General features: G+C 47.0%; 1 protein-coding gene across 1 annotated transcript in view; it reads left to right on the top strand.

The window, feature by feature from the left end:
- The window catches only part of LOC144493937 (dynein axonemal heavy chain 6-like), an 814,395-nt gene that overhangs the window by 315,048 nt on the left and 472,732 nt on the right, over positions 1-26,615 (top strand). The window contains exon 31 of the mRNA XM_078213513.1: positions 15,358-15,631. Coding sequence (XP_078069639.1) covers positions 15,358-15,631 — 274 coding nt within the window. The remainder of the gene's footprint in view (positions 1-15,357; positions 15,632-26,615) is intronic.

The raw sequence follows: 26,615 nt of genomic DNA, 5'->3' as shown, positions 1-26,615 counted from the left end.
TTCTTTGCCCAAATTTCCAGCCTATCTATATCCTTCTGTAGCTTCTGACAATGCTCCTCACTATCTGCAAGTCCTGCCAATTTTGTGTCGTCCGCAAACTTACTGATCACCCCAGTTACACCTTCTTCCAGATCGTTTATATAAATCACAAACAGCAGAGGTCCCAATACAGAGCCCTGTGGAACACCACTAGTCACAGGCCTCCAGCCAGAAAAAGACCCTTCCACTACCACCCTCTGTCTTCTGTGACCAAGCCAGTTCTCCACCCATCTAGCCACCTCCCCCTTTATCCCATGAGATCCAACCTTTTTCACCAGCCTACCATGAGGGACTTTGTCAAACGCTTTACTAAAGTCCATATAGACAACATCCACGGCCCTTCCCTCGTCAACCATTCTAGTCACTTCTTCAAAAAACTCCACCAGGTTAGTGAGGTATGACCTCCCTCTCACAAAACCATGCTGACTATCGTTAATGAGTTTATTCCTTTCTAAATGTGCATACATCCTATCTCTAAGAATCTTCTCCAACAACTTCCCCACCACGGACGTCAAGCTCACTGGCCTATAATTACCCGGGTTATCCTTCCTACCCTTCTTAAATAACGGGACCACATTAGCTGTCCTCCAATCCTCAGGGACCTCACCTGTGTCCAGTGACGAGACAAAGATTTGCGTCAGAGGCCCAGCGATTTCATCTCTCGTCTCCCTAAACAGCCTTGGATAGATTCCATCAGGCCCTGGGGATTTGTCAGTCTTTATATTCTCTAACAAACCTAACACTTCCTCCCTTGTAATGGAGATTTTCTCCAACGGTTCAACACTCCCCTCCGAGACACTCCCAGTCAACACATCCCTCTCCTTTGTGAATACCGACGCAAAGTATTAATTTAGGATCTCCCCTACTTCTTTGGGCTCCAAGCATAATTCTCCACTTTTGTCCCTGAGAGGTCCGATTTTTTCCCTGACAACCCTTTTGTTCCTAATGTATGAATAAAATGCCTTGGGATTCTCCTTAATCCTGTCTGCCAAGGACATTTCGTGACCCCTTTTTGCCCTTCTAATTCCCCATTTGAGTTCTTTCCTACTTTCTTTGTACTCCTCCAGAGCTCCCTCCGTTTTTAGCTACCTGGACCTAACATACGCCTCTCTTTTCTTTTTGACCAGTCCCTCAATTTCCCTGGTTATCCACGGTTCTCGAATCCTACCCTTCCTATCCTTTTTTACAGGCACCTGCCTGTCCTGCAGCCCTAACAACTGTTCCTTAAAAGACTCCCACATGCCAGATGTGGATTTACCCTCAAACAGCCTCACCCAATCAAGAGCTGCCAATTTCTGCCTAATCCCACTAAAGTTAGCCTTCCCCCAATCCAACACCTTACCCTTGGGACACCACTCATCCTTTTCCATCGCTATCCTAAAGCTAACAGAATTGTGGTCACTATTTGCCACATGTTCCCCGACCAAAACTTTGAAGACCTGACCGCGCTCATTCCCCAGTACTAGGTCCAGTATAGCCCCCTCTCTAGTCGGGCTATCTACATATTGTTCCAACGAACCCTCCTGTACGCATTTTACAAATTCCTCCCCATTCAGAGTCCCAGCTCTCAGCGATTTCCAGTCTATACCCGGGAAATTGAAGTCTCCCACTACAACAACCCTATTTTTCCTGCACCTATCCAGTATCTCCTGACATATCCGTCCTTCCACTTCCCTTATAGAACATAGAACATAGAACAGTACAGCACAGAACAGGCCCTTCGGCCCACGATGTTGTGCCGAGCTTTATCTGAAACCAAGATCAAGCTATCCCACTCCCTATCATCCTGGTGTGCTCCATGTGCCTATCCAATAACCGCTTAAATGTTTCTAAAGTGTCTGACTCCACTATCACTGCAGGCAGTCCATTCCACACCCCAACCACTCTCTGCGTAAAGAACCTACCTCTGATATCCGTCCTGTATCTCCCACCACGAACCCTATAGTTATGCCCCCTTGTAATAGCTCCATCCACCCGAGGAAATAGTCTTTGAACGTTCACTCTATCTATCCCCTTCATCATTTTATACACCTCTATTAAGTCTCCCCTCAGCCTCCTCCGCTCCAGAGAGAACAGCCCTAGCTCCCTCAACCTTTCCTCATATGACCTACCCTCCAAACCAGGCAGCATCCTGGTAAATCTCCTCTGCACTCTTTCCAGCGCTTCCACATCCTTCTTATAGTGAGGTGACCAGAACTGCACACAATATTCCAAATGTGGTCTCACCAAGGTCCTGTACAGTTGCAGCATAACCCCACGGCTCTTAAACTCCAACCCCCTGTTAATAAAAGCTAACACACTATAGGCCTTCTTCACAGCTCTATCCACTTGACTGGCAACCTTTAGAGATCTGTGGATATGGACCCCAAGATCTCTCTGTTCCTCCACAGTCTTCAGAACCCTACCTTTGACCCTGTAATCCACATTTAAATTTGTCCTACCAAAATGAATCACCTCACATTTATCAGGGTTAAACTCCATTTGCCATTTTTCAGCCCAGCTTTGCATCCTATCTATGTCTCTTTGCAGCCTACAACAGCCCTCCACCTCATCCACTACTCCACCAATCTTGGTGTCATCAGCAAATTTACTGATCCACCCTTCAGCCCCCTCCTCTAAGTCATTAATAAAAATCACAAAGAGCAGAGGACCAAGCACTGATCCCTGCGGCACACCGCTAGCAACCTGCCTCCAATCCGAAAATTTTCCATCGACCACCACCCTCTGTCTTCGGTCAGACAGCCAGTTACCTATCCAATCGGCCAACTTTCCCTCTATCCCACACCTCCTCACTTTCATCATAAGCCGACCATGGGGGACCTTATCAAACGCCTTACTAAAATCCATGTATATGACATCAACTGCCCTACCTTCATCAACACACTTAGTTACCTCCTCAAAAAATTCTATCAAATTTGTGAGGCACGACTTGCCCTTCACGAATCCGTGCTGACTATCTCGGATTAATCCGCATCTTTCTAAATGGTCGTAAATCCCATCCCTAAGGACCCTTTCCATCAATTTACCAACCACCGAAGTAAGACTAACCGGTCTATAATTACCAGGGTCATTTCTATTCCCTTTCTTAAACAGAGGAACAACATTCGCCATTCTCCAGTCCTCTGGCACCATCCCCGTGGACAGCGAGGACCCAAAGATCAACGCCAAAGGCTCTGCAATCTCATCCCTTGCCTCCCACAGAATCCTAGGATACATTTCATCAGGCCCAGGGGACTTATCGACCTTCAGTTTATTAAAAACTGCCAAGACATCCTCCCTCCGAACATCTATTTCCTCCAGCCTATTAGCCTGTAGCACCTTCTCTTCCTCAAAAACATGGCCCCTCTCCTTGGTGAACACTGAAGAAAAGTATTCATTCATCACCTCGCCTATCTCTACTGACTCCATACACAAGTTCCCACTACTGTCCTTGACCGGCCCTAACCTCACCCTGGTCATTCTTTTATTCCTCACATAAGAGTAAAAAGCCTTGGGGTTTTCCTTGATCCGACCCGCCAAGGACTTCTCATGTCCCCTCCTAGCTCTCCTAAGCCCCTTTTTCAGCTCATTCCTTGCTAACTTGTAACCCTCAATCGAGCCATCTGAACCTTGTTTCCTCATCCCTACATAAGCTTCCCTCTTCCTTTTCACAAGACATTCCACCTCTTTTGTGAACCATGGTTCCCTCACTCGGCCATTTCCTCCCTGTCTGACAGGAACATACCTATCAAGGACATCCAGTATTTGTTCCTTGAAAAAGTTCCACTTTTCATTAATTCCTTTCTCTGACAGTTTCTGTTCCCAACTTATGCCCCCTAATTCTTGCCTAATCGCATCATAATTACCCCTCCCCCAATTGTAAACCTTGCCCTGCCGTACGGCCCTATCCCTCTCCATTGCAATAACAAAAGACACCGAATTGTGATCACTATCTCCAAATTGCTCTCCCACAACCAAATCTAACACTTGGCCCGGTTCATTTCCCAGTACCAAATCCAATGTGGCCTCACCTCTAGTCGGCCCATCCACATATTGTGTCAGGAAACCCTCCCGCACACACTGCACAAAAACTGCCCCATCCAAACTATTTGACCTACAAAGGTTCCAATCAATATTTGGAAAGATAAAGTCCCCCATGACAACTACCCTGTGACCCCCACACATATCCATAATCTGCTTAGCAATTTCTTCCTCCACATCTCTATTACTATTTGGGGGCCTATAGTAAACTCCTAGCAACGTGACCGCTCCTTTCCTATTTCTAACTTCAACCCATATTACCTCAGTGTGCAGATCCCCCACGAAGTGCCTTTCCGCAGCCGTTAAACTATCCTTGATTAACAATGCCACTCCTCCACCTCTTTTACCAGCTTCCCTGCACTTAGTGAAACATCTATACCCCGGAACGTCCAACAACCATTCCTTGGGCTGTTGGAGGGCCTGTAGTATACCCCCAACATAGTGACTGCGCCCTTCCTGTTTCTAAGCTCCACCCAAAGTGACTCGTTACACGACCCCTCTGAATTGTCCTCCCTCTGCACCGCTGTAATATGCTCTCCAACTAATACTGCTACTCCCCCACCTCTTTTGGCCCCTCCTCTGTCTCGCCTAAAACACTTGTACCCCGGAATATTCAGCTGCCAGTCCTGTCCCTCTTTCAACCAAGTCTCTGTCACCGCAACCACATCCAAATTCCTCGTATCGTATCTGCTTCCACCACCTCCCCCGGCAGTGAGTTCCAGGCACCCACCACCCTCTGTGTAAAAAACTTGCCTCGTACATCTCCTTTAACCTTTCCCCTCGCACCTTAAACCTATGCCCCCTAGTAATTGACTCTTCCACCCTGAGAAAAACTTCTGACTATCCACTCTGTCCATGCCTCTCATAATCTTGTAGACTTCTATCAGGTCTCCCCTCAACCCCCGTCGTTCCAGTGAGAACAAACCAAGTTTCTCCAACCTCTCCTCATAGCTAATGCCCTCCATACCAGGCAAACATCCTGGTAAATCTTTTCTGTACCCTCTCCAAAGCCGCCACATCCTTCTGGTAGTGTGGCGACCAGAATTGAACACGATATTACAAGTGCGGCCTAACTAAGGTTCTATAAAGCTGCAACATTACTTGCCAATTTTTTAACTCAATGCCCCGGCTGATGAAGGCAAGCATGCCAACTTTCTCCACCTGCATTGCCACTTTCAGTGACCTGTGTACCTGTACACCCAGATCCCTCTGCTGTTCAATACTCTTAACGGTTCCGGCATTGACTGTATATTTCCTATTTGTATTCGACCTTTCAAAATGCATTACCTCACATTTGTCCGGATTAAACTCCATCTGCTATCTCTCCGCCCAAGTCTCCAACCAATCTAGGCGGCACCAAGGGCGGCACGGTAGCACAGTGGTTAGCACTGCTGCTTCACAGCTCCAGGGACCTGGGTTCGAATCCCGGCTGGGGTCACTGTCTGTGTGGAGTTTGCACATTCTCCCCGTGTCTGCGTGGGTTTCCTCCGGGTGCTCCGGTTTCCTCCCACAATCCAAATATGTGCGGGTTAGGTTTATTGGCCATGCTAAAAAATGCCCCTTAGTGTCCTGAGATGCGTAGGTTAGAGGGATTAACAGGGAAATATGTAGGGATATAGGGGTAGGGCCTGGGTGGGATTGTGATCGGTGCAGACTCGATGGGCCCAATGACCTCTTTCTGCACTGTAGGGTTTCTATGTTATGTTAAATCTATATCCTGCTGTATCTTCTGATGGTCCTCATCGCTATCCGCAAATCCACCGACCTTTGTGTCGTCCGCCAGCTTACTAATCAATCCAGTTACATTTTCCTCCAAATCATTTATATATATTACAAACAGCAAAGGTCCCAGGACTGATCCATGAGGAAAGCCACTTGTCACAGCCCTCCATTCAGAAACGCACCTTTCCACTGTTACTCTCTGTCTTCTATGACCGAGCCAGTTCTGTATCCATCTTGCCAGCTCACCTCTGATCCCATGCGACTTCACATTCTGCACCAATTTGCCATGCGGGACCTTGTCAAAGGCCTTACTGAAGTCCGCGTAGACAACATCCACTGCCCTACCCTCATCAATCATCTTCGTCACTTCAAGCAAAACTTGATCAAAACCATGATGCCTCTCGCTAATAACGTCCACTTATTTCCAAGTGGGAGTAAATCTTGTCTTGAAGAGTCCTCTCCAATAATTTCCCTACGACTGATGTAAGGCTCACCGGCCTGTAATTACCTGGATTATTCTTGCTATCCTTCTTAAACAAAGGAACAACATTGGCTGTTCTCCAATCCTCGGGGACCTCCCCTGTAGCCAGCGAGGATACAAAGATTTCTCTCAAGGCCCCAGCAATTTCCTCCCTTGCCTCTCCCAGTATTTTGGGGTATATCCCACCAAGCCCTGGGGACTTATCTATCTTAATGTTTCTCCAGAACTCCAATACCTCCTCATTTTTGATCACAACATGACTCAAAATATCTACACATCTTTTCCCAGACTCATCTTCCACCAAGTCCTTCTCTTTGGTGAATACTGACGGAAAGTACTCATTTAATACCTCACCCATTTCCTCTGGCTCCACGCATAGATTCCCTCCCCTGTCCTTGATTGGGCCAACCCTCTCCCTGGCTACCCTCTTACTCTTTGTGTATGTATAAAAAGCCTTGGGATTTTCCTTAATCCTGCTGGCCAATGGCTTTTCGTGACCCCTTTTAGCCCTCCTTACTCCTTGCTTAAGTTTCTTTCTACTTTCCTTGTATTCCACACTTGTTTTTTGTGTTCCCAGCATCGGAGCCTTGACATAGAACATAGACACAGAACATAGAACATAGAGGAGGTTACCAGGAAAGTGGATGAAGGGAAGGTGGTGGATGTTGTCTACCTGGATTTCAGCAAGGCCTTTGACAAGGTCCCTCATGGGAGGTTAGTTAGGAAGATTCAGTCGCTAGGTATACATGGGGAGGTAGTAAATTGGATTAGACACTGGCTCAATGGAAGAAGCCAGAGAGTGGTTGTGGAGGACTGCTTCTCTGCGTGGAGGCCTGTGACTAGTGGTGTGCCGCAGGGATCGGTGTTGGGTCCATTGTTGTTTGTCATCTATATCAATGATCTGGATGATAATGTGGTAAATTGGATCAGCAAGTTTGCTGATGATACAAAGATTGGAGGTGTAGTGGACAGTGAGGAAGGTTTTGAAAGCTTGCAGAGGGATTTGGACCAACTAGAAAAATGGGCTGAAAAATGGCAAATGGAATTTAACGCAGACAAGTGTGAGATATTGCACTTTGGAAGGACAAACCGAAGAAGAACGTACAGGGTAAATGGTAGGACTCTGAAGAGTGCAGTTGAACAGAGGGATCTGGGAATACAGGTACAGAATTCGCTAAAAGTGACGTCACAGGTGGATAGGGTCGTAAAGAGTGCCTTTGGTACATTGGCCTTTATAAATCGGAGTATCGAGTATAAAAGTTGGAGTGTTATGGTAAGGTTATATAAGGCATTGGTGAGGCAGAATTTGGAATATTGTGTACAGTTTTGGTCACCTAGTTACAGGAAGGATGTAAATAAGGTTGAAAGAGTGCAGAGAAGGTTCACAAGGATGTTGCCGGGACTTGAGAAGCTGAGTTACAGAGAGAGATTGAATAGGTTGGGACTTTATTCCCTGGAGCGTAGAAGATTGAGGGGAGATTTGATAGAGGTGTATAAGATTTTGATGGGTATAGATAACGTGAATGCAAGCAGGCTTTTTCCGCTGAGGCTAGGGGAGAAAAAAACCAGAGGGCATGGGTTAAGGGTGAAAGGAGAAAAGTTTAAAGGGAATATTAGGGGGGGCTTCTTCACGCAGAGAGTGGTGGGAGTGTGGAATGAGCTGCCGGATAAAGTGGTAAATGCGGGGTCATTTTTAACATTTAAGAAAAACGTGGACGGGTTCATGGATGAGAGGGGTGTGGAGGGATATGGTCCAAGTGCAGGTCAGTGGGATAAGGCAAAAAATGATTCGGCACAGACAAGAAGGGCCAAAAGGCCTGTTTCTGAGCTGTAATTTTCTATGGTTCTATAGAGCAGAGTAAGAAGTTTAACAACACCAGGTTAAAGTCCAACAGGTTTATTTGGTAGCAAAAGCCACACAAGCTTTCGAAGCTCTAAGCCCCTTCTTCAGGTGAGTGGGAATTCTGTTCACAAACAGAGACTATTTCCTCGGGTGGATGTAGCTGTTACTAGGGGGCATAACTATAAGGTTTATGGTGGGAGATATAGGAGGGATGTCCGAGGCAGGTTCTTTACTCAGAGAGTGGTTGGGGTGTGGAATGGACTGCCTGCTGTGATAGTGGAGTATGGCTACATCCACCCGAGGAAATAGTCTCTGTTTGTGAACAGAATTCCCACTCACCTGAAGAAGGGGCTTAGAGCTTCGAAAGCTTGTGTGGCTTTTGCTACCAAATAAACCTGTTGGACTTTAACCTGGTGTTGTTAAACTTCTTACTCTGCTCTATAGAACCATAGAAAATTACAGCTCAGAAACAGGCCTTTTGGTCTATAGAGCAGTACAGTACGATACAGGCCCTTCGGCCCTCGATGTTGTGCCGAGCTTTGTCCGAAACCAAGATCAAGCTATCCCACTCCCTATCATCCTGGTGTGCTCCATGTGCCGATCCAATAACCGCTTGAAAGTTCCTAAAGTGTCCGACTCCACTATCACAGCAGGCAGTCCATTCCACACCCCAACCACTCTCTGAGTAAAGAACCTGCCTCAGACATCCCTCCGATATCTCCCACCATAAACCTTATAGTTATGCCTCCTAGTAACAGCTACATCCACCCGAGGAAATAGTCTCTGAACGTCCACTCTATGTATCCCCCTCATCATCTTCTAAACTTCTATTAAGTCGCCTCTCATCCTCCTCCGCTGTAAAGAGAAAAGCCCGAGCTCCCTCAACGTTTCCTCATAAGACCTGCCGTCCAAACCAGGCAGCATCCTGGTAAATCTCCTTTGCACTCTTTCCAATGCTTCCACGTCCTTCTTATAGTGAGGCGACCAGAACTGCACACAATATTCCAAATGTGGTCCCAACAAGTTCCTGTACAGTTGCAGCATAACCCCACGGCTCTTAAACTCAAACCCCCTGTTAATAAACGCTAACACACTATAGGCCTTTTTCACGGCTCTATCCACTTGAGTGGCAACCTTCAGAGATCTGTGGATATGAACCCCAAGATCTCTCTGTTCCTCCACATTCCTCAGAACCCTGCTGTTGACCCTGTAATCCACATTTAAATTTGTCCTCCCAAAATGAATCACCTCGCACTTATTAGGGTTAATCTCATCCCTTGCCTCCCAAAGAATCCTAGGATATATCCTATCTGGCCCAGGGGACTTATCGACCCTCAGGTTTTTCAAAATTGCGAATACATCTTCCCTCAGAACATCTACCTCCTCCAGCCTATCAGCCTGTATCACACTCTCATCCTCAAAAACTTGGCCCCTCTCCTTGGTGAACACTGAAGAAAAGTATTCATTCATCGCCTCTCCCATCTCTTCTGACTCCATGCACAAGTTCCCACTACTGTCCTTGACTGGCGCTAACCTCACCTTGGTCATTCTTTTATTTCTCACATAAGAGTAAAAAGCCTTGGGGTTTTCCTTGATCTGACCCACCAAGGACTTCTCATGCCCCCTCCTAGCTCTCCTAAGCCCTTTTTGTAGCTCATTCCTTGCTAACTTGTACCCCTCAAGCGACCCAACTGAACCTTGTTTTCTCATCCTTACATACGCTTCCTTTTTCCTCTTGACAAGACATTCAACCTCTTTTGTGAACCATGGTTCCCTCACTCACCATTTCCTCCCTGCCTGACAGGGACATACCTATCAAGGACACTCAGTATTTGTTCCTTGAACAAGCTCCACTTTTCACTTGTGCCTTTCCCTGACAGTTTCTGTTCCCATCTTTTGCTCCCTAATTCTGCCTAATCGCATCATAATTACCTCTCCCCCAATTATAAACCTTGCCCTGCCGTACGGCCCTATCCCTCTCCATTGCAATAATGAAAGACACCGAATTGTGGTCACTATCTCCAAAGTGCTCTCCCACAAACAAATCTAACACTTGGCCCGGTTCATTACCCAGTACCAAGTCCAATATGGCCCCACCTCTTGTTGACCTATCCCCATATTGCACACACTGTACAAAAACTGCCCCATCCGAACTATTCGACCGATAAAGGTTCCAATCAATATTTGGGTCAGTGCTAAGGGAGTGCTGCACTGTCAGAGGGTCAGTGCTAAGGGAGTGCTGCACTGTCAGAGGGTCAGTACTGAGGGAGTGCTGCACTGTCAGAGGGTCAGTACTGAGGGAGTGCCGAACTGTCAGAGGGTCAGTACTTAGGGAATGCCGCACTGTCAGAGGATCAGTAGTGAGGGAGTGCCGCACCGTCAGGAGTGCCGCACTGTTAGAGGGTCAGTACTGAGAGAGTGCTGCACTGTCAGAGGGTCAGTACTGAGAGAGTGCTGCACTGTCAGAGGGTCAGTATTGAGGGAGTCCCACACTGTCAGAGGGTCAGTACTGAGGGAATGCCGTACTGTCAGAGAGTCAGTACTGAGGGAGTCCCGCACTGTCAGAGGGTCAGTACTGAGGGAATGCCGTACTGTCAGAGGGTCAGTACTGAGGGAGTGCCGCACTGTCAGAGGGTCAGTGCTGAGGGAGTGCCGCACTGTCAGAGGGTCAGTACTGGGGGTGTGCCGCACTGTCAGAGGGTCAGTGCTGAGGGAGTGCAGCACTGTCAGAGGGTCAGTGCTGAGGGAATGCCGCACTGTCAGAGGGTCAGTACTGAGGGAGTGCCGCACTGTCAGAGGGTCAGTGCTGAGGGAGTGCAGCACTGTCAGAGGGTCAGTGCTGAGGGAGTGCCGCACTGTCAGAGGGTCAGTGCTGAGGGAGTGCCGCACTGTCAGAGGGTCAGTACTGGGGGTGTGCCGCACTGTTAGAGGGTCAGTGCTGAGGGAGTGCCGCACTGTCAGAGGGTCAGTACTGAGGGAGTGACGCACTGTCAGAGGGTCAGTACTGAGGGAGTGACGCACTGTCAGAGGGTCAGTACTGAGGGAGTGCCGCACTGTCAGAGGATCAGTGCTGAGGGGTGTTGCACTGTCAGAGGGTCAGTACTGAGGGAGTGCCGCACTGTCAGAGGGTCAGTGCTGAGGGGTGTTGCACTGTTTGGCCTACCATTTGTTAAAGTTAAAGTTTATTTATTCATCACAAGTAAGGTCCACAATTTAGTTGTGGCCTTCAGCTGAAATCCTGTCTTCCCTCGCAAGTACATCTACAAGATCCTCTGGTATAATTCCGAAGAGCTGGCGTGTTCTCTCCGGTGTACTGATCAATATTTATGACTCAACAAATAATCTGGTTATGTTCTCATTGTTGTTTGTGGAAGCTTCCAGTCTCCGATTTGACATCTTTTTTCCAGATCATTCCAGTAACTTTACTTCAGATGTACTTATTTGTGGCTGTAAGTGTTTTAGGACCCCCTGATGTTAAAGGCACTATAACTATCAAAGTCTGTCTTTTACCAGGACAGCAAGTGAACTCAGCTGTGAATCAGCAGTTTAATATTCCCAGGGTGTGGGGTTTGGAATTGTAGCTCTGGCCTGCATACGTGGCTTCCCCAGGATAGCATTCCCACCCCCAGCACCCCGACATCCTTGTCTCCTGCGGCATGTCCTGCACCCCATGGTTTTCATGGAATTGATTTAAGAGTTGTGGCTCAAGGCCTTTCAGAGGAGGTATGAACCCTCAGCTGCATGAGGGTACCTATTAAAAGATAAGTTCAAAAGATTCTCCTCATGTCCCCCATGACAACAATGTCCCACTCACCCCCTGGCCCTTTATGCCCCCAATACCAAGCTCTGCCCCTCTTCCCAGCTCTGTAGCCCCTAATTCTTCCTATCTAAACTATACCCTCCTGACCACCCCCTCATGCACCTTAAGCAAAGTTATGCCATTCCATTCACTCCAACAGTCCCTCATTCCTTCAATGCCAAGCTATGCCCTTCCACCCACTCCCCCATTGCTCCATATTCTGATATACCAAGCTATGGTACTTCAATGCCCATTGGCATTGTATAGACCCAATGAACGCTTTAATGCCAGTAAGCAGCATAAAAAAGGTTTTAAAAAGTAATTCATTCATAACTTTCTCCTATGTTTACAAAAGTTGAAGGTAATAATCATCCAACCCCTTTAAAGCAACAAAAACCATAAACCCTGGAAACCACTTCACCTCGCTGCCATTAGAGAATCTGAACTGCCAATCAAACCCTGGGCCTCAGGTGTTTCAACAGTACTGGTTATTCAGGCTCTCAGCCAAGTGTTTGACTGATAAAAATGTTTCAAGGGTTTATGGCTCTTGTTGTTGATACTTTAACCCTTCTATTGCCTTCAAAGTGAGATGACGTGTTAACATTGAGAGATTTGTGATGAATTACTTGTTTTTACACATCCCGCTGTCACCAGAGGGTTCATTTGTTTGATACCGTGCATAATGGACCAATGGACATGGAAGTGCCACAGCTTGGCATTGGGGGCATGAGGAGCCATGGGGCTAAGTGGAAGTGCTGCAGCTTTGCTTTGGAGGTTCATGGAGAGTGGGCTGAAAGGCAGAGCTTAGCATGGGGCTATGAAGGGACAAAGGTGGTTTGGGTGGATGGGCATGGCTTGGTGGCATATGGATGATGATGAGCCATAGGGGGCTCGGTGGGGGCATGAGGCAGAATGGGGGGATAATGACAGGTTTCTGGTACTATATTAATTGAGATTTTCTCGGTTGATGTATGTCTTGAAAACTATAAAGGAAGAGTCCAGCTTTAACCCTAAAAACCTCTGCAGCAAATTCTACAACATCCCCTGTTAAAATAGCTTTAGGGTAGTCTTGATCCAATCACCATTGAGCAGGTGGATATATCATAAAACTCGCATTGAACATATTCAAGACTGAATTGGATAGATTCTTGACTGACAAGGAAGTCAAAGGTTATAAAGGTAGATAGGAAAGTAGAGACCGCAATCAGATCAGCAATGATCTAATCAAAAGACAGAGCAGACTCAAGCAGCCAAACTCATTGATTGTATCAAGAAATAACTCCTCAGAGACCAGTATCCCTTCACCAGATTCCCTTTATTTACAAACTTATCTCCCTCCTAAGAGTGCTTCAGGTACAAAGTCAGAATCCAGAGTGTTAGTAACCCTGACACTCCTCAATATACACACAGCTGAGGCTCCCTGATTGGGCAGGGAATCATTGCCTCAATCAGGGAGCTCATGCTCCAAGAGGCCCACCTCATGGGCCTCGCTGAGGTCATATCTGTATTCCTAGATCATTCATATTTCACTCACAGGATTTCCTGAGCACTGCTTTCCTGTCTCCCCCACTCAGGAAATCCCAGGGCAATTCAAAATTGGGAAAAACAGGGCTAATCAGTCCTTTGTCTGTGTTAAACTGTTCTGCACCTGGTGTAGACATTGGGAACATCTGAATAGAAACAGAAACATTGAAGATAGGAGCAGGAGGAGGCCATTCAGCCCTTCGAGCCTGCTCTGCCGTTCATTACGATCATGGCTGATCATCCAACTCAGTAGCCTAATCCTGTTTTCTCCCCATAACAGTTGATCCCGTTCGCCCCAAGTGCTATATCCAGCCGCCTCTTGAATACATTCAATGTTTTGGCATCAACTAGCTCCTGTGGTAATGAATCCCACAGGCTCACCACTCTTTGGGTGAAGAACTGTCTCCTCACCTTTGTCCTAAATGGTCTACCCTGAGTTCTCAGGTTGTGACCCCTGGTTCTGGGCTCCCCCACTATCAGGAACATCCTCCCTGCATCTACCCTGTCTAGTCCTGTTAGAATTTTATAAGTCTCTATGAGATCCCCCCTCATTCATCTGAACTCCAGCAAAAACAATCCTAACCTAGTCAATCTCTCCTCATACATCAGTCCCACCATCCCCAGAATCAGCCTGGTAAACCTTCGCTGCACTCCCTCGAGAGCAAGAACATCCTTCCTCAGAAAAGGAGACCAAAACTGCACACAATACTCCAGGCGTGGCCTCACCAAGGCAACAATACATCCCTGCTCCTGTACTCGAAATCTCTCGCAATGAAGGCCAACATGAATAGGAAGATATTCAATCATCTAGAATCAGTATTTCCACATTGCGTGTGTGAAAGACTGCCTGGTAGCTTGTGATGATGAAGAGAACAAGCTTGAGTAGCCTGAACATGATCTCTTTAGAATATCTAAACCGCTCGCGTCCACTGTATCATTTCACTCTTAAACATCAGCTCTGAAACTTTAACTTGGGTGTAATTACATAGCAAAATGAGGATGTGACAGCAGCTGATTCAGAGCAGCAGGGTGCCAGAGGGGTGGGGAAATTGATGGGAATGTAATGAGGCTGCTGAGGAAACAGCAATCACTTTAGAGTAGGGGACACAGGTCTCATGGATATTCATGTCTCTCAGCAGCTTCGGAGGTCGGTCTCTGCAACCTTTAACCGACTCCCAACAGTTAGAATATCAAAGGCACTGATTTTTACTCCCCTGTGATTTTTCTCATTGCAGTATCTGAGATTAATCTTTAATTCCTGGAATTATAGAAATGGCAGAAAGAGGCCATTTGGCCCATTGATTCTGCATTGACTCTCTGAAAAGCATCCTACCCAGGACCAAGACCCGCCCTATCCCCATAACCTCACACATTTACCATGGCGAGTCTGTCTGGGTTTCCTCCCACAGTCCAAAAGAAGTGCTGGTTAGGTGCATTAGACATGCTAAATTCTCCCTCAGTGTACCCGAGCAGGTGCCATAGTGTGGTGACTAGGGGATTTTCACAGTAACTTCTTGCAGTATTAATGTAAGCCTATTTGTGACATTAATAAATAAACTTTAATCTACCTAATCTGCTCATCTTGTGACACTAAGGGGCAATTTAGCATGGCCAATCCACCTAACCCACACAGCTTTGGAGTGTGGGAGGAAACCGACGCAGACACATGGAGAATGTGCAAACTCCACACAGTCACCCAAGGTGGATTGACCCTGGGTCTCTGGCTCTGTGAGGCAGCAGTGCTAACCACTGTGTTACCATGGACACTGCAAGACAATCCTGCGAGGATTGGCTACCATAATAAAAGCTCAAAAGCAGGATACTGGAGAGTGGGAGAGGTGGAGAAACATTGAACCATAGAAAAGTTACAGCATTTTTTTAAATTCCAGTTCACCCAGCTGTTCATACCTGTTTTCTAAATGTTTTCAGTTCCCTCTACTGACCCCTGTGGCTAAGAGAGGAAAGGTAGAAACTCTCACCATCAATCCCAAGTGCATCACTCTCGGGGAGCTTTATGGGTATGTGGACCCAAACACAATGGACTGGTTTGATGGCTTGTTTGCTCAAGCAATGCGGAAGTTCGCAAAGGACCTACAGAAAGAATGTGATGACATTCCAGATATGAAGATCCTTTCTTCTACTTTTGTTACTGTTGACAGAAATTGGGTTGACTTCCAAGAGCATGAGAATCTGGAATTTGAAGGTGAGTGCCTGCGAACAATGAGACTATATTGCAGCTTTTTCCATGATGGAAAGAGATTGGGTGGATCAATGTTAAAGAAGATGAATTGGATGTCAGGGAGCCTGAGTGAGATGGGTGAACACATATCTGATATCCAATCATTTGAACGCCTCTTGGTATTCTAAATTTCAGAGATTATAAACTGCCCTAAAAAGATTTACTCAGCCTCTCATCATAGAACCCCCTCCTCCAAGAGTCCAATTTTGTTAACCTTTGCTGTGCCACCTCGAATGCAAATATATCCATTGTTAAATATGAAAACCAAAACTGCACACACTGGGTGAGATTTTCCTCCCTCTGCACAGCGTGTTGCATTGCAGCAGGAGGCAGCGTGCCGCTTCAGGCAGAGGGATCTTATGGAGTTTCCAGTTGAATACACCCTTCACCACCAGCGGTTTCTCAATGGAATGTATTGTTGTAGAACATTTGGAATTATTTTTTTTTAATGTTTCTCACTGTTCATTTGCCTCCACACCTTATAGTTTATTTACACAATACTTATGACCAAAGCTGATGTAAATTGCTGAGAAAATCCAGAGGGAAACTTGGCCTACAGGCCATAACCTTTTTTGTATCTGAAAATGAGAATGATCCCTGCAGCAAGAAGTCTAGTAACACTTTTGGGAGCTTACAAGTTAAACGTAAAAGGTTTATTTACAAGAAGAAAATAAAATTACAGTTGCACAGGTAAAATCTTACAGAATATTCACCCAAAAGACACCCTAATTGGTCAGACCCACAGGTAAAAACCATCCAGACAACACTCCCTATGGACTTTACAGACACTTTACAGCCTTCCAGACTTAACATTGAGTTCAACAACTTCAGTGCATAAATTCTCCCTCTACCTTCACCCCATTTCATTTCATTTTAACTTTTTTATTTTTTTTATTTTTTTATCTTTTAAATTTTCATTTCTTCCAGCATTTCATTTGTCTACTTAAAAACCTCGCTTTCCATCTTGTTTACTCCCTTTCATTTTAGGTTCCATTGTGCTCACACCTCTTTAAAACTCACATCCTTCCAAATATTTTATGTTTCCGTTTTATCTCTGCTTCAAGGTCAATAAAATGTAATGAACCTGCTTCTGTTTACCTATGGAACTGCTGTAAGATGCAAAATGTTTCTTCACCTCAGACTTCCCTTTGATTTTCAAATGAACTCTCAATTGATCTAAAAATGTGAATGTTAGATCTAACCTTGTACCTCAAACCCACCATAATTTCTCATTACAAATGCATAAACATAAGCCTTCACTTCTTTCATTGATTAAATCTCTCAGACAACATGTCTCTTGTAACCTTTCCTCCTCTTAATTAAATAACTTGCATATATAAACACAGACACACAGCCTTCTTCCAGAACAACACAATATTCCCCATAAAGTTTAGAAAAAAATAACACATTCAACCTCAGCCAATTCCTGCCAACCTATACCTATGTCTTTTTTTATTGATTTGTGGGAGATGGGCGTCACTGGCTAGACCAGCATTTATTGCCCATCCCTAGTTGCCCTTGAGAAGGTGGTGGTGAGCTGCCTTCTTAAATCGCTGCAGTCCATGTGCCGTGGGTTGACCCACAATGCCGTTAGGGAGGGAGTTCCAGGATTTTGGCCCAGCGACTGTGCAGGAACGGTGATATATTTGCAATCAGGATGGTGAGTGGTTTTGAGGGGAACATGCAGGTGGTGGTGTTCCCATGTATCTGCTGCCTTTATCCTTCTAGATGGAAGTTATTGTGGGTTTTGAAGATGCTGTCTTTCTGCAGTGCATCTTGTAGATAGTACACATTGCTGCTACTGAGCATCAATGGTGGAGGGAATGGATGTTTGTTGATGTGGTGCTAATCAAGTGGGCCGCTTTGTCCTGGATGGTGTCAAGCTTCTTGAATGTTGTTGGAGCTGCACCCATCCAGTGGGGAGTAGTCCTTCAGACTCCTGACTTGTAGATGGTAAACACAGTAAGAGTTTTCACAACACCAGGTTAAAACACCAAGTTTATTTGGTAGCAAATGCCATTAGCTTTCAGAGCGCTGCTCCTTCGTCAGATGGAGTGGATATCTGCTCTCAAACAGAGACACAAAATCAAGTTACAGAATACTGATTAGAATGCGAATCTCGACAACCAACCAGGTCTTAAAGATACAGACAATGTGAGTGGAGGGAACATTAAGCACAGGTTAAAGTGATGTGAATTGTCTCCAGACAGGACAGCCAGTGAGATTCTGCAAGTCCAGGGGCAAGCTGTGGGGGTTACTGATAGTGTGACATAAACCCAAGTTCCCGGTTGAGGCCTTCCTCATGTGTGCGGAACTTGGCTATCAGTTAATGCTCAGCGACTCTGTGCTGTCGTGTGTCGTGAAGGCCGCCTTGGAGAACGCTTACCCGAAGATCAGAGGCTGAATGCCCGTGACCGCTGAAGTGCTCCCCCACAGGAAGAGAACAGTCTTGCCTGGTGATTGTCGAGCGGTGTTCATTCATCCGTTGTCGTAGCGTCTGCATGGTTTCCCCAATGTACCATGCCTCAGGCCATCCTTTCCTGCAGCGCATCAGGTAGACAACTTTGGCCGAGTTGCAAGAGTAGGTACCATGTACCTGAAAAATGATATTCTCACGTGAGATTATGTCATCCGCGTCGATGATCTGGCACGTCTTGCAGAGGTTGCTGTGGCAGGGTTGTGTGGTGTCGTGGTCACTGTTCTCCTGAAGGCTGGGTAGTTTGCTGCGGACAATGGTCTGTTTGAGGTTGTGCGGTTGTTTGAAGGCAAGAAGTGGGGGTGTGGGGATGGCTTTGGCGAGATGTTCGTCTTCATCAATGACATGTTGAAGGCTCCGGAGGAGGTTTCGTAGCTTCTCCGCTCCGGGGAAGTACTGGACGACGAAGGGTACTCTGTCCACCGTGTCCCGTGTTTGTCTTCTGAGGAGGTCGGTGCGGTTTTTCGCTGTGGCGCGTTGGAACTGTCGATCGATGAGTCGAGCGCCATATCCTGTTCTTATGAGGGCATCTTTCAGTGTCTGGAGGTGTCTGTTGCGATCCTCCTCATCCGAGCAGATCCTGTGTATTCGGAGGGCTTGTCCGTAGGGGATGGCTTCTTTAACGTGTTTAGGGTGGAAGCTGGAGAAGTGGAGCATCGTGAGGTTATCCGTGGGCTTGCGGTACAGTGAGGTGCTGAGGTGACAGTCCTTAATGGAGATGCGTGTGTCCAAGAATGCAACCGATTCCGGAGAGTAGTCCATGGTGAGTCTGATGGTGGGATGGAACTTGTTGATGTCATCATATAGTTGTTTCAGTGATTGTTCACCATGAGTCCAAAGGAAGAAAATGTCATCGATGTATCTAGTGTATAGCATCGGTTGAAGGTCCTGTGCGGTGAAGAAGTCTTGTTTGAACTTGCGCATGAAGATGTTGGCATATTGAGATGCGAATTTGGTCCCCATGGCTGTTCCATGTGTCTGGATGAAGAACTGGTTGTTGAAGGTGAAGACATTGTGGTCCAGGATGAAGCGGATGAGTTGTAAAATTGCATCTGGAAACTGGCAGTTGACGGCGTTGAGTACTGAGGCAGTTGCAGCAATGCCATCATCGTGGGGGATGCTGGTGTAGAGTGCCGAGACATCCATTGTGACGAGGAGTGCTCCTGTAGATGGTAGACAGGCTTTGGGGAGCCAGGAAGTGAGTTACTCACTGCAGTATTCATAGAAACATAGAAAATAGGTGCAGGAGTTGGCCATTTAGAATTAAAAAGCAACTAATTTACATTTCTATTGGGAACAAGTTCTTGATATCACATTGCTATGGGGATGGGTGGAGCTTAGTAAGATGATCTGAATTCAATATTGATAAATCAAATCAAATTAGATCATTGACCAGAAACTTAACTGGACCAGTCACATTAATACTGTGGCTGCAACAACATATTATTTGGCTACTAATTCAAACTCTTTCAAGCATTGCAGTTTAATATGACAAACAATGACAGGAGTCGACTCAAATTCTCTTAACAATCTTCCTTTATTTAATACTTTAGGTGCCAACTCAAACTTAAAACAGTTGCAACACTTTAATTCTTTTACTGAGCTTTAACTCTTAACTGAACATTAGCTCTTTATCTGAAACAATACACTCCCTGATTAGAACAAAGTGGCCAAGTGCGTTCCCGATGTACAATCTATCCCTGTGGTCAGGGCACTTCTCCTTGCAATGGTCCATCTCCAGAGTTATCTCTGCATGACAACGTTCCGATGAGACAGGGGGGTGTTGGTAGGGTACGGGAACCGTGGTGCACGAAGGTTGTGATGAACCTGGTAAATAAGAAAAGAGAGGCGTACAGAAGGTTCAGAGAGCTAGGAGGTGTTAAGGATTTAGAGGAGTATACGCGATGTAGGAAGGAGCTTAAGAAGGAAATTAGGAGAGCGAGAAGGGGTCATGAGAAGACCTTGGCGGGTAAGATTAAGGAGAATCCCAAGGCTTTCTACAAATATGTCAAGAGTAAAAGGATGAGATGTGAAGGCATAGGACCCTTAAAAGGTGAAGGGGGAAAAGTTTGTGCAGAACCGTTAGAAATGGCGGAGCTGCTTAATGAATACTTTACCTCGGTATTCACGGTGGAAAGGGATCTGGGTGGTTGTACTGCTGGATTGCGGAGGACAGAAAGGATCGAGCATGTGGACATAAAGAAAGAGGATGTGTTGGAACTATTGAATGGCATCAAGGTTGGTAAGTCGCCGGGACCGGATGGGATGTACCCCAGGTTACTGTGGGAGGCGAGGGAGGAGATTGCGGAGCCTTTGGCGATGATCTTTGCATCGTCGATGGAGACGGGAGAGGTTCCGGAGGATTGGAGGATTGCGGATGTGGTCCCTATATTCAAGAAAGGGAACAGGGACAGCCCGGGAAATTACCGACCGGTGAGTCTAACCTCAGTGGTTGGTAAGTTGATGGAGAGGATCCTGAGAGACAGGATTTATGATCATCTAGAGAAGTTTAGTATGATCAAAAGTAGTCAGCACGGCTTTGTCAGGGGCAGGTCGTGCCTTACGAGCCTGGTTGAGTTCTTTGAAAATGTGACCAAGCACATTGACGAAGGAAGAGCGGTGGATGTGGTCTATATGGACTTCAGCAAAGCGTTCGATAAGGTCCCCCATGCAAGACTTCTTGAGAAAGTGAGAGGGCATGGGATCCAAGGGGCTGTTGCCTTGTGGATCCAGAACTGGCTTGCCTGCAGAAGGCAGAGAGTGGCTGTGGAGGGGTCTTTCTCTGCATGGAGGTCAGTGACCAGTGGAGTGCCCCAGGGATCTGTTCTGGGACCCTTGCTGTTTGTCATTTTCATAAATGACCTGGATGAGGAAGTGGAGGGATGGGTTGGTAAGTTTGCTGACGACACCAAGGTAGGTGGTGTTGTGGATAGTTTGGAGGGATGTCAGAAGTTGCAGCGAGACATAGATAGAATGCAAGACTGGGCGGAGAAGTGGCAGATGGACTTCAACCCGGATAAGTGTGTAGTGATCCATTTTGGCAGATCCAATGGGATGGAGCAGCAGTATAAAATGAAGGGTACCATTCTTAGCAGTGTAGAGGATCAGAAGGACCTTGGGGTCCGGGTCCATAGGACTCTTAAATCGGCCTCGCAGGTGGAGGATGCGGTCAAGAAGGCGTATGGCGTACTAGCCTTCATTAATCGAGGGATTGAGTTTAGGAGTCGGGAGATAATGCTGCAGCTTTATAGGACCCTGGTTAGACCCCACTTGGAGTACTGCGCGCAGTTCTGGTCACCTCATTACAGGAAAGATGTTGAAGCCATTGAAAGGGTGCAGAGGAGATTTACAAGGATGTTGCCTGGATTGGGGGGCATGCCTTATGAGGATAGGTTGAGGGAGCTTGGTCTCTTCTCCCTGGAGAGACGAAGGATGAGAGGTGACCTGATAGAGGTTTACAAGATGTTGAGGGGTCTGGATAGGGTGGACTCTCAGAGGCTATTTCCAAGGGCTGAAATGGTTGCTACGAGAGGACACAGGTTTAAGGTGCTGGGGGGTAGGTACGGGGGGATGTCAGGGGTAAGTTTTTCACTCAGAGGGTGGTGGGTGAGTGGAATCGGCTGACGTCGGTGGTGGTGGAGGCAAACTCGTTGGGGTCTTTTAAGAGACTTCTGGATGAGTACATGGGATTTAATGGGATTGAGGGCTATAGATAGGCCTAGAGGTGGGGATGTGATCGGCGCAACTTGTGGGCCGAAGGGCCTGTTTGTGCTGTGACTTTCTATGTTCTATGTTCTATCTCCACAGACAAAAGACTGCGCATGTCTTTTATCCACAAAATATTTCAACATTTCTCGAAGGTTCTCTGGCACGCAGCCAATGGTATAACTGGAAATCGATCACATGGCTCGAACAACCAGTGAAATTGGTTGTAAGCAACGCCATTATGCTTGGTACAGATAGCATGTGGAACAAAAGAACAGGCCCTTTGGCCCTCCAAGCCCATGCTGAACAAGATGCCCCAACTAAAAAAAAAACTTTGGTCCGTATCCCTTTATTCCCTCCCTATTCATGTACCCATCCCGATGCCTCTTAAATGTTGCCAATGTGCCTGCTTCCACCACCTCCCCTGGCAGTGCGTTCCAGGCACCCACCACTCTCTGCATGAAAAACTTCCCCCGCACATCTCCCTTAAACTTTCCCCCTCTCACCTTGAACCTGTGCCCGCTTGTAATTGACACTTCCACCCTGGGAGAAAGCCTCTGACTATCTACCCTGTCTCTCATCATTTTGTAGATCAGTTCTCCCCTCAGCCTCCAGGGAAAACAATCCTAGTTTATACAACCTGTCCCATAGCCAACAACCTTGAGACTCAGCAACATCCTGGTGAACCTTCTTTGCACTCTCTCCAAAGTTTCTAGTAGTGTGGCGAGCATAGCTGCACAAAGTACTCCAAGTGTGGCCTAACCAAGGTATTATTTCACTGCAACATGATTTCCCAACACTTGCCCTGGCTGATGAAGGCAAGCATGCCAGATACCTTCTTCATCACCTTGGCCACTTTTATGGAACTGTGTGATTGGGACTGCCGGAGGAACCAAAAAAAACCAGAAAACTGTTTGGCAGACAGGAAACAAATGGCAGGCAGTGACTAGTGGGGTACTGCAGGGATCAGTGCAGTGTCTTAGAGCGCTTCAAATTGAAAATCCAGGGATAGGGCCTATTCCCGCCTGAGAGACTGGCAGCATAGTGCTGAGTGGGCCACTGCGCATGCGCCGATCTGTCAGTGCCCAAACCCCCCCCATCCCCCGGCAACCCCGACCACTCCCCCACAACCAGATGGCCAGCGCGATCGCCGTCCTCCCTCCCTCTGCCACTGATCCCGACTGCAGAGTGGCCCTCCCTCCCCACCGATCACCACCACTCCCCCCCCCAATAGGCACCTGCCCCACTGGCAGTCCCGCCCACCCCCCCTCCCCCCCACCCCCCCACCAATCCCCCCATAGACCCTTCCCAAATAGGCCCCACCTCCTTGGCACTGCCGGATGCCCAGTGGGCAGTGCCAAGGTGCCAGGCTGACAATGCCTGGGGGCACCCCCCCCCCCCCCCCCCCCGCCCTTACTCCCAACCTCCTGGAGGGGCCTTGATAGCCTCCCTTCGCTCCAGCGGGGTGGGGCCGCCTGTACCCATTGGTGGGGAGCTGTCGTAAACCCTGCTGGAGTGAACCACTCCTAGCGGGGAGGAGTGGGGGAGGGAACACTAGCCGGCCCGGAGACTTCAGTCCTGGGCCCCTTAATGGGATGCAAATCCTGATTTTAATATTTAAATCAGCATGGAGCTGATGACTCTGGAAATCCTGTGCCTGAAGACATGCAGAGGCCGTGGCGCCCAGTGGGGAGCCCGCTAAACGGCCTCCGCTGATGTCTCCTGGCCCGTGGCACTCCTAAAGCAGCACAACAGGCTGGGAGAATCGCTCCCAATATCTCCAAATTCGCAGATGGTACAAAGTTGGGTGGCAGGGTGAGCCGTGAGGAGGATGCAGAGATGCTTCAGTGTGATTGGCAGATGCAGTACAATTTGGATATATTATCCACTTTGGTAGCAAAAACAGGAAGGCAGATTACAGATTAGGAGAAGGGAGTGTACAACGCGACCTGGGTGTCCTCGTACACCAGTTGCTGAAGGTAAGCATGCAGATGCAGCAGGCAGTGAAAAAAGGCAAATGGTATGCTGGCCTTGAATATTGTGTGCAGTTTTGGTCTCCTTGTCTGAGGAAGGATGTTCTTGCTCTACAGGGAGTGCAGAGAAGGTTTACTAGACTGATTCCTGGGATGGCAGGACTGATGTATGAGGAGAGATTGAGTTGGTGAAGATTGTTTTCGCGAGAGTTCAGAAGAATGAGGGAGATTTCCCATAGAAATCTACAAAATTCTAACAGGACTATATATGGTAGACGCAAGAAGTATGTTCCCAATGGCGGGTGTGTCCAGAACCAGGGGTCACAGCCTAAGGATTCAGGATGGATTGTTTAGGACAGAGGTTCACCAGAGAGTGGTGAATGTGTAGAATTCACTACCACAGAAAGTAGTTGAGGCCAAACACTTAATGTTTTCAAGAAGGAGTTAGATATAGCTCTTGGGGCTAAAGGGATCAAAAGGTATGGGGGGAAGACGGGATCAGGCTATTGAGTTGGATGATCAGCCATGATTATAATGAATGATGGAGCAGGCTTGATGGGCCGAATGGCCTCCTACTGTTCCTATCTTCTATGTTTCTGCTTCCTCCACCAACTCAGGCAGCAAATTCTAGATATCCACAACCCTCTGTAAAAAAGTTCTTCCTCATGTCCCCTCTACACCTTCTGTCACTTACCTTGAATCTATGTTCCCTGGTTCTAGAATTCTCCACCAAGGGCAACAATTTTATCCTGTATCCACTCTCTCTCTTCTCCTCATCATTTTGGACACCTCTGTCAAGTCACCCCTCAGCCGTCTTTGTTCCAAGGACAATAACCCCAACCTATCCCCACTCTCCTCATAGCTACACTTTTCCAGCCCTGGCAACATTCCTGTAAACCTCCTCTGCATTCTCTCCAGAGCAAATGTGTCGCTCCTGTAATATGGTGACACAGTAATATGGTAGCACAGTGGTTAGCACTGCTGCTTCACAGCTCCAGGGGCCTGGGTTCGATTCCCGGCTTGGATCACTGGGATGCGTAGATTACAGGGGTTAGCGGGTAGAATATGTAGGGATATGGGGGTAGGGCCTGGGTAGGAGTGTGGTCGGTGCAGACTCAATGGGCCGAATGGCCTCTTTCTGTACTGTCGGGTTTCTATGATTTCTATGAGAACTGCACACAATACTCCAGTTGTGGCCTCACCAGTGCTTTATACAATTCCAACATTCTATCGTTATTTTTATATTCTATACCTCTGCCAATGAAGGAGCGCATTCCATATACCTTCTGTACAACCTCGTCTACTTGAACTGCTGCCTTTAGGGACCTGTGTCCTTGTACGTTACGATCTCTCACTTCATCTGCGCTTCTTAGTATTTTCCTATTTACTGTGTATTTCCTATAACTTTTTGAACTCCCTAAATACATGACCTCGCTTTTCTCTATGTTAAAATCCATCTGCCACTTTACCGCCCACTCCACTAACCCATCGATATAGTTTTAGAGATTATAGCTATCCTCTACACTGTCCACTACTCAGCCAATCTTCTGTCAGCTGCAACCATGGTAGCAAACCACAGATGATCAGAGATATTCAGGATATGATGAGAAGAAAAAGAAAAGCTTTTAGCAGGTACAAGGGGAGCAAATCAGTAGAGGCATTAGTGAGGTACAGAAAGTGCAGGGTGGAGCTTAAGAAAGCAATTTGGGAAGCAAAGAGAGTACATGAGAAAGTTTTGGCTGGTAAAAGTCAGGAAAAGCCCAAGATATTCTATACGTATATCAATGGTAAGAAGATGACCAGGGAAAGAGTGGGGCCCATTAGGGACCAAGGGGGCGACCTGTGGGTGGAGCCAGAGGACATTGGTAGAGTGTTGAATGAATATCTCACATCCGTCTTCACCCAAGAGAATGAGGACGATGGCATGGAATTCAGGGAGAGAGACTGTGAGGTTCTTGAGCAAATTGACACAGGGAAGGACGAGGTGTTGGAGGTGTTGGCAGCCTTAAAAGTGGATAAACCTCCAAGTCCAGGTAAATTGTGCCCTAGGCTGCTGTGGGAGGCAAGGGAGGAGATTGCAGGGGCTCTGGCCCAAATTTTTAATTCCTCTCCGGCCACAGGACAGATGCCAGACGATTGGAGAACAGTTAATGAGGTTCCGCTATTCAAGAAGGGCTGTAGAGATAAACCAGGGAACTACAGACCAGTGAGCCTCACATCAGTGGTAGGGAAACTATTGGAGAAATTTCTGAAAGAGAGCATCTATCTCCACTTGGAGAGGCAAAGCTTGATCAGGGAGAGTCAGCATAGCTTCGTCAGAGGGAGGACATGCCTAACAAATTTGATTGAATTTTTTGAGAAAGTGACCAGGTGTGCAGATGAGAGTAGTGCAGTCGATGTAGTTTATATGGATTTTAGCAAAGCCTTTGACAAGGCCCCACATGGGAGACTTGTGAAGAAGGTAAATTCACATGGGATACAGGGTCATTTGACAAAGAGAATTCAAAATTGGCTCAGTTGTAGGAGACAGAGGGTGATGACAGAAGGCTGCCTTAGTGACTGGAACCCAGTGTCCAGTGGCGTAGCACAGGGATCTGTGCTGGGCCCCCTATTATTCATCATTTATATGAATGACATTAATGACTATTTGGGGTAGGATTAATAAGTTTGGATGGCACAAAGATTGGCTGGGTGGTTAACAGTGAGGCGGAGTGTCTTGGTCTACAAGAAGATGCAGATGGAATGGTCAAACAGGCAGGTAAGTGGCAGATGGAATTTAACCCTGAAAAGTGTG

This window comes from Mustelus asterias, chromosome 5 (genome assembly GCF_964213995.1).
Source record: "Mustelus asterias chromosome 5, sMusAst1.hap1.1, whole genome shotgun sequence".
Taxonomy (NCBI): Eukaryota; Metazoa; Chordata; class Chondrichthyes; order Carcharhiniformes; family Triakidae; genus Mustelus; species Mustelus asterias.
This window is presented reverse-complemented; position numbering and strand designations above follow the sequence as displayed.